Source organism: Podarcis pityusensis (assembly GCF_964106645.2).
Source record: "Podarcis pityusensis genome assembly, chromosome: 6".
NCBI classification, from domain to species: Eukaryota; Metazoa; Chordata; class Lepidosauria; order Squamata; family Lacertidae; genus Podarcis; species Podarcis pityusensis.
The window spans coordinates 93,273,863-93,283,051 of NC_138030.1; the positions used below are offsets into that span (position 1 = coordinate 93,273,863).

The 9,189-nt window shown below is 40.7% G+C and overlaps 1 protein-coding gene across 2 annotated transcripts in view; it reads right to left on the reverse strand.

Moving 5' to 3' along the window:
• The window catches only part of RALGPS2 (Ral GEF with PH domain and SH3 binding motif 2), a 97,624-nt gene that overhangs the window by 23,214 nt on the left and 65,221 nt on the right, over positions 1-9,189 (reverse strand). For both annotated transcript variants that reach the window (XM_081012198.1, XM_081012199.1), the window contains exons 9-13: positions 7,237-7,374; positions 6,158-6,248; positions 5,518-5,585; positions 3,259-3,394; positions 2,108-2,259 (exon numbers count right to left, since the gene is read on the reverse strand). In XM_081012198.1, coding sequence (XP_080868324.1) covers positions 2,108-2,259; positions 3,259-3,394; positions 5,518-5,585; positions 6,158-6,248; positions 7,237-7,374 — 585 coding nt within the window. The remainder of the gene's footprint in view (positions 1-2,107; positions 2,260-3,258; positions 3,395-5,517; positions 5,586-6,157; positions 6,249-7,236; positions 7,375-9,189) is intronic.

The following is a 9,189-nucleotide window of genomic DNA, read 5'->3' on the forward strand; positions in this document are numbered from 1 at the left end:
CATATGAGCGCAGATTGTGGTTTGGCCGTCAATTGGTCTGGGCAAGGTTACAGCAGAAATAGAAATGCGATGCGATGACAGGCAGGATGTGAACAAAGGGTGAAATGGTTATGATAAATGATAAACCCCCAATTAATTTAAGGCAACATACATATTGTTTATGAATGTTTACAAGTACCACATTTATTTAGTGCCAAACAACGTATGATTTCTGATAATAGAAAAAATGATGAAATAATTATAGCCAAAGCAATTAAACATAACATATTTCTGTGATATGTACATGACGCCAAAATGAGCTACACTGTAGTGGAGCCTGAATTGCAAAGTTAAAATAAAAAGAAGGCCTACTTAGGTTACAACTGTGCTTTCCTCAAAGAGATATTACCCAGAGAACTTCTTCTGAAACAGATAAGCAAGGGCTTGCCCACACTTCTGTTTGTTCCGTGCCTAGAAAGCCTGAGTCAGAGTGGTCTTCTGCTTGACCTGCGTTTTCTAGGCACAGTTCCAAGTGGTTTTACCCTTGCCCTGCTCCTTTCTCAGGGGAAACCCAAATTACCATTTGCTCCAATTGAGCGCTAAAGAGCAGCTTTTCCTGGGGGGAAGCAGCAGGATGAGAGGACGTGTGAATAAGCCCCCAGCTGTATTTTCCTTTGGAAACATAAAAAATAGTAACTAGCAGAGTGTCATTAGCAACCTGGAGCAGAATTCTGAAACAGCTGCCACATATTCTCTAAAACCAGAAGAGGGAAGGTCCTTGGCAGAATAGCAGTTACTGGCTGGGTAGGGAGGCATTCAGGAGACAAGAAAGTTTTAAGTCTCTTATTCTATACTCTTCTTCAGTTCAGCAAGGAAGGATGAAGGCAACCGTTTAGATCTTATTCTCTTTGCTTGGTGCCTCACGTCCAGGGTCTTTCCTGATACTAATGGAACCCTGAGAACAGCATGGAACACCATAGACACTGTCAAACTTATCAGTACAGAGGCAGCAGTAAAGGTAAAGGGGCAAGGGACCCCTGGACAGTTAAGTCCAGTCAAAAGTGACTATGGGCTCATCTTGCTTTCAGGCCGAGGGAGCCGGCGTTTGTACGGTGTTTTCCGGGTCATGTGGCCAACATGACTAAACTGCTACTGGTGCACAAAGGACCGCGACGAGTGCCAGAGCGCACGGAAACGCTGTTTACCTTCCCACTGCAGCGGTACCTATTTATCTACTTGCACTGGCATGCTTTCGAATTGCTAGGTTGGCAGGAGCTGGGACAGAGCAATGGGAGCTCACCCCATCACGGGGATTCGAATCACCGAAGTTCCAATTGGCAAGCCCAAGAGGCTCAGTGGTTTAAACCACAGCGCCAGCAGCAGTATCAATGCTTGGTACCGGATTTGGCGCTGAGGATAGATCAACTGACACACGCAGCAATGTTATGACTATTATAGAGCCAGCTGTTATTAATTACATTGACAGAACTGAAGAGACGCAAATTTGCAAAGCCTGTGACAGCAAGCATGGGGACCTCTGACTCATATGCAAGATCAAGCCCAACAGGGGTGTGAATTGGACCCACAATGCAGTTTTTCCCAAACCATGACCACTGGCTCCACAACTGACATCATATGTAACATCACATATGGGACAGGTAACAATTGGCTGCAAAGTAAAATTGGGGGTGCATTCATCAAGGGTCATCAAGCATGCCATCCACCCATAAGAGGGGCAGTCCAGAGAAGACCAAGACCGAACAGGATGCATGCATGGCCAGAGCTGCTGCCTTGTGAGCAAAGCAAAATTCAGAAATTTCTCAGAAGCACTTTCACTTGGGTATTTCCATCTTTGGGCAGGAGGGAGTTGGTCACTAGACCAGATACTGGCGAGCCAGTTGATGGGGGTTTGAGGAGAGCCATGAACTCAGGCTCCAGATTATAAAATTTATTAGTAAGAAACACATTATTAACATTTTATATTGAAGTTTTTTCAGAGTTTATCCTTTTCTTAGGGTAAAAAAGCCTTATGTGGAACTGTTCCAGTACCATAAAAAATGATCCCTCTAATACTTTTGGATACAAGCCTAGAAATACCTTTCACTGCTCAGTAGGCTTAACATCTTACCTATTGAAATTCCACTAGAAAGAGTGGAGCTCTCTGCCTGTCCCCTGGATGGGGCATGTGGTTCCATGACACTGTCATCTAACAGATGCCTTGGTCCTGCATTGGGGAATGTTGCGCTTTTGAACTCTGCTGTGTTTGTTTTATGAATAAAACTACAAAAAGAACAAAGGAGATAAAAACAAAATGCACAACTACTTTAGGACATAACACATTTTACGTATCAAGGTAATACATTTTCTAGTACTCATGTTCTAGTTCTCCACGATAACAATCCAACACAGCATGGCAAGTATATAAACAAAAGAGTACACCAAGTGTGTACGACAGGGATCTATTGCAGAGGGGATTCACGCATTTTGAACATGGGCACAAAAAGTATGAATGTTTAAGTGGCAAAATAATCACACAGTGATTTACCACACCTTCTTTTTAAAATGACTGCCTTTTCCCTGCAACAACACTAGCAATAAAGGATTGGCTCCCTGGTACATGCACCATTCACAATTCATGGTGCTGTGTGTAGATTTTGCCGTTAACACTAGAAAATTTGGGAGCAATTTCAAAAGTAAATGTAAAGCAACCCTCCCTGTGTCTTGAACTTTCTAATGGTGTCTTCATGAGTTTTTGAGGTGATTAATAAATAAGTGCTAATTTGCGTTAGATCAGCTCAGGAGGCACAAAGGGATATTTCAAATGGCAGCAGGATTCCTACAGAGAAGACTGCACAAACTGTGGTCCAACTGGCCAAGCACAGCCACCAGTTATGTACTGTGGCTGCCAAGAATCGGATAGGACACCAGGCTTCTGCAGGCCCACACAGGTTGCAAAAGCGGGAGACTTTATAAATCCCTGGTAGCCTTCCATATGGGGCTGGTGGCGAGCTAGCTCCACCCTAATGAACCTAAAACAGGCCTGTGAAAAAAATTCAACTGCAAACTGCTCATTCACGGTGTCCTGGCTTATTTTACACCATGGCTCTAATGATACATGCAAAGCAGGCCGCTAGATGCTAAAACAAAACGACAAAAAGGTACCAAGACAAATTATTCTTTAAGTAATAAGATTGGGGATCATGGGATAAAAGGGCTAACATATGGGGATTGTGTCAACAACACACAGCATCTAAGCCGAATTTCAAATCAAATGCTAACTTGTATCCCAAACTGTGACATTTTCTATGCCCGTGTGGCATCAGATTCCTTGGGGATGGAGGAGTCGGTGGTAGCAATGCTCCTTCAGCTGTAGCATTTTTTCGAACACTTTGCGGCGAAACTCCCACTTCAGGACCTGGAAAAAAGAAAGAGAACAAATTTTAGGCGAACACGACAAATTTTAGGTGAACTTATCACACTTATGACCCCCCAATTTCTATGCCCAAACTAGAGTTGATAATTAAAAAAATACATGGATTCTTATATAACAAGTGTTTATTTAAATATATTCAAAAAATGTCCAGTAGCACCTTAGAGACCAACTAAGTTTGTTCTTGGTATAAGCTTTCGTGTGCATGCACACTTCTTCAGATACACTGAAACAGAAGTCACCAGACCCATATATATATAGTGGGAGGGTGGGGTGGGGTTTTTCTCAGGAGGGTAGTAGGAGATGGGTGATTGACTAAATGGGTATGGTAAACCTGTTGACGACTGTTAACGACTGCAATTAGTCCTAAGGAAAAAGCAAGGGATAGTATGCAGATGATTAGCATATGTAATGAGACAGGAATCCAATATCTCTGTTAAGACAAGGTCTCTCCATGGTTTTCAGTTTAGTGATAAATTGTAATTCAGCAACTTCTCTTTCAAGTCTGTTTCTGAGATTCTTTTGTAATAAGACAGCTGCTTTGAGATCCTGTACTGAATGTCCTGGGAGATTGAAGTGTTCTCCTACTGGCTCCTACTGGTATTCATTTATTTATTTTAAAAACACACTAAATGTTGTTGAAATATCAAAACAGACTTTTGGCCCTGGCATGAACATAGTAAGCCTTTGGTAACTAGTTTCCTCAAACTGAAGTCAGACAAGGAAATAGGTTTGTGAAAACTAGAGAACTAACGCATGTGAAAATTGGCATGCTTAACACATTCTTTTAGCTGATACTATGGAGATGTAAGAGATATTTCAGTAATTGGCCTATGTCATTTGTCTGTATGGTATGTGGACATCCTTAATAGTAATATTGGGAGATATTCCTGCAATCTGAAGATTTTCCAAATATGAAAAATGTCTCCTGAAATGTACTAAATGCCTTATTCTGCAGACACAGAAAATGCACACACTATTAGGTATGGATATTTTATGTTATTACTGACTCACTTCTAGAGAAAGAATATTCAGATGGAGGGATTTGTAAAAAGTTGGAAATGAATTCCTAGAAAAATTCTCTCCTAAGCTCTAGACACAGCAGCTCTCTATCCCTAAATCTGTCTCCTGACTACCTCAACTCCATTTTTTAAAAAGAACACAGCAAGAGCTCCTTAGAATGCTCATCGCTTTTTACCGAATAATGGAAGTCCACAAGAACATCCTTCTCAAAATACACACAAATGTAAAGCATCCACTGATGTCACCTTCAATATAGATGCGTTCAAGTAATTTGTTGGCATTTTTTAAATGTCGAAAACATGTTTTTTAGTGTTTGGTTAGTATGTAGTTTTTAATCACAGTTCATAGTATACGCGGGTGGCGCTGTGATCTAAACCACAGAGCCTTGGGCTTGCTGATCGGAAGGTCGGCGGTTCGAATCCCTGTGATGGGGTGAGCTCGTTGTTGCTTGGTCCCAGCTCCTGCCAACCTAGCAGTTCGAAAGCATGTCAAGTGCAAGTAGATAAATAGGTACCACTCTGGCGGGAAGGTAAACGGCGTTTCTGTGCACTGCTCTGGTTCGCCAGAAGCAGCTTAGTCATGCTGGCCACATAACATGTACGCCAGCTCTCTCGGCCAGTAAAGCGAGATGAGCGCCGCAACCCCAGAGTCGTCCGCGACTGGACCTAACGGTCAGGGGTCCCTTTATCTTTTACCATAGTATTATAGAGCTAGAAGGGACCACGATGATCATCTAGTCCAAATCCCTGCAATGCAGGAATGTTTTACCCAACATGGGGCTCAAACCCACAACCTTGAGATTAAGAGTCTCACGCTCTACTAACTGAGCTATCCCAGGTAAGTTTCAATTTTAAGTTTTATTCTTATTAAGAAACAAGAAGTACCTCCAGTGTTTAAGTTATCACTGAACAGCTGAAACCAGCTACCACTGTATAATAGTTGCAAGACTTAAAAAGCACTGGGCCAGTGTATATTCTTCAGGACATCTTTGATACTGACTGTTTTTACACCTTTAACAGACAAGTTTAGAAACAAAGAAATGTTAAAAAATATTTAAACTTTATTGTTGTCTGGTAAACATTTACCTACTAAATCTTCACGAGATGCAGCAGAACGTGGGGTACTTGTTCCGGGTTCTATCTTTAATGAAAGCCTGCATTTAGAAACAACCACAAAAAGGTTTGCTTATAACGCAATATAGGTGGGAACCGGTAGACAATGCTTTTTCATGTATTCATATACTATTCACCACCCTGGGGTCTATTTAGAGGGAAAATGGGTTAAAAATACTTTTATTAAACAATTGAAACATGTAAGTTAGTCAGGACTAACTTAAGTCATTTTCCCATGGATTATTTGAAGACTTTGGTTGCTACCTATGGCTTATCTTTAAATTACAATCAAGGGAGATGCAAGGCAGACTACAATTCAAGGAGCTCCCAAAAATTCCAAATGGTCATGAAACTAAGGGATTGCTCTTGCCTTCATTTCTTGTTCTTTATGAAATACCAAAAGCGGCTTGGTCATGCTGGCCACATGACCCGGGAAAACTATCTGTGGACAAACGCCAGCTCCCTTGGCCTGTAAAGCGAGATGAGCGCCGCAACCCCAGAGTCGTCTGCGACTGGACTTAACTGTCAGGGGTCCTTTACCTTTATGAAATATTACTTAGCTTTGAAAGCAAAAACAATTGTTATATTCTAATTTACTCGATTTTATACTTACTTATAATTGTCATCTTCCACAAACTTCTGAAGTTCTTCTATATACTGAACAGAATTCAAGTATTTTTGAACATGAGGCAACACAGGAATATCTAGACAGCAAGCAAACTGTAATCAGCATTTTGGCATCCTTTATCAAGAGCTGACTTTTGCACATGTATTTTTTTTTAATTGCTTATCCAATCCCATAGATTCACTACATTTTATTAATTCCTTAAAATACGCAATTAACACCTCATGCTTCTCACACCCCATTAATTTCTGGGCAACAAAATACGTTATGCCATCCTTCAAAAAGATAAAACAAATGCAAACCAAAGCAGGGAACTGTAGATTAACCGCACAAATGTATGGAAGAACACACTATAATGGACAATGGATGTTATTCTGTTGTGGTACTAACTCCTAGAGGGGTAGCCAGATTAGTCTATTGCAGCAAAACAAAGGGTGGAATTCAAACATTCTGTCCCAAAGGTCCGCATAAACAAACAGATTTTCAAACATCACTTAAGTATATAATAATATACTTGATAAACTACTATTACTAAGGAAGCATGCCTAACACCTGATCTGTGCTCTAGGTGTCCTTTCACCTGCCTCTACTTTCCTCCACTACCATGGAAGCCCCTGCTCCACCCACAGAAGGCTCAGGTTATTTTGGAGGTACTGTGCCACCAGCAGTAAACAAGTGCAAGGCTTTGAAATGGGACATTGTGAGGGTGAGGTGGAGCGAGGTCAGTCAAGGATCCATTGGACAGGTGAGGGTCCTGATCTGGGTCCTTCTCTTGCACCACCCTAGAACTGCCACGGGAAAGGGTAAAAAAGACTATTCCTCTCTCTGCTGTAATTAACCAGAGCCAGTAGGGCTTTGGAAGAGGTGTTGGCTCTGCCACTCCAAATGTCCCCAGAGTTGGGTAAAACTTGCCTTGTGAGTGTTATGCTCCGTTAGGAGGGAACTCTTGCATTTGATGGGTAGCTGACCCCAGAACATAAGGTGATTAGAATTAATGGATTTTATATTCAGAGAACCTTATTCAGTGATTAATTACAATGCTGCAGTATGGATGCATAGCAACTTACCATATTCACATGACTGCTGTAAGTCTGAAATTATTCTGAGTATGTTATTCATTAAGTTTGATCTCTGCTCATTTTCCAAAATACTCCCTGTCGATGGGTATGCCGAGTCAATGTATGTCAAATCTGAGAGATAAATACCTGGACAACATAAAATCACAAAGAAAAAAAGTTTTTTTTGTCTTGGTCAACAAAATACAAAATGTTTAGCATTGTATCCAATGCTGCTGTTTCAGAGGCACAGCCGATTTTCCGTTGCACAACGGAACATTCCTCTTCTCCACCACTTGTGCTGGAGGACCCTCCAGAGCAGATTTTAAGGGTGTGCAAGGAAAAGAGAGGGAAAGTCCATTGTGTAAACACAACTCTGTGTGTCCAGTGTTGGACAGAATCCATAATCAGATCCTTTCCGTTGTGCTTTAAGCTGGAGAACAAGTGACAAGGCACTGAAGATATGAGGAAGATGTAGCTTTGCCATATCTGAAAACTGAATGCTGTTACTAGGCTATAAGGTTTCACATATTTAAAAGCATGTTTACAAATCAACAGGTTAAAAATATTTGGTTAATGGGCATTTCTTTTCCCTTCAACCTTATTTTTAAATCAATAGTATTTGCTACATCCAGGTTTTTTTTATAACTTTCTAGATAAACCACATTTACGTTTTTAGGTCTTGTTATGTAGTCATGGCGTAAAAATTAAAGTTGTCATATTTAGAGGAAGCTGAGTTCTTACAAATAATAGCACATGGTCAAGAAGTCACAGAACTGAGTAAAATACTTTATATCTTAGTATAAAATAACATTCTGAAATATTTTATAATATTCTGAAATTGCCATGAGCAATTGTACATGGACTTTAAAAATCCTGTTTAAGACGTTTTTGAAGGACAATTTGGCAAAAACATCCCTACTGTAGCACAGAGTTAATTCAATGAATGTTATTAAGTTTGTCTCAGCAAAAAAAGTGATGCCAGAGAGGGAGGAAAGAATGTCACATACTTAACCCCAACCTACAAGGGATGTCAGTAATATTCTGAATTTCAGAAAATGAGCTGATTATCAAGTAGCAAAACTCCTTCCCTGATTATCAAGTGGCAAAGAATTGGGTTTGATGGTTGATCATGTGGTTTGGTTTGCATTTTAAAGCAAAGCTACCTAATTTGCACTTGAATTTGAATTTTACAATGAAGTTCGCAAACAAACAAAAATGTGATGTGTATATTAAAGGTAAAGGGGACCCCTGACCATTAGGTCCAATTGTGACCGACTCTGGGGTTGCAGCACTCATCTTGCTTTACAGGCTGAGGGAGCTGGCGTTTGTCCGCAGACAGTTTTTCCGGGTCATGTGGCCAGCATGACTAAGCCACTTCTGGCAAACCAAAGCAGCGCACGGAAACGCCGTTTACCTTCCCACCGGAGTGGTACCTATTTATCTACTTGCACTTTGACATGCTTTCGAACTGCTAGGTTGGCAGGAACAGGGACCGAGCAACGGGAGCTCACCCCGTCGCGGGGATTCGAACCTCCGACCTTCTGATCAGCAAATCCTAGGCTCTGTGGTTTAACCCACAACGCCACCCGCGTCCCTTGATGTGTATATTAGGGGAATGTAAATAAAATGCAAATTTTAGTGAAAACAACAAAAAAATGCATATTAGAAAAAATGTCTATAAAACTATGTATATTAGGAAAACTGCAAACAAAAATGTGCATATTAGGATAACTGTGCACTATATGCTTGAGAAGTTTTGTGAATACTTTAAAAAAATCACAAAGTGATGCAGAAATCTAATGAGCTGATTGAAAAAATGAGAAAGGGAAAGAACCAAAACTGACAGATTTGAACGCCACTTGATCTTGCCAGAAGTGATCTTTTTGAACTGACCCTTTGCCCTAAAATATTCTTCCAAGGCTTCAATGTTACAATAAGGTTCTTCCAAAGTGCTAACCTTAT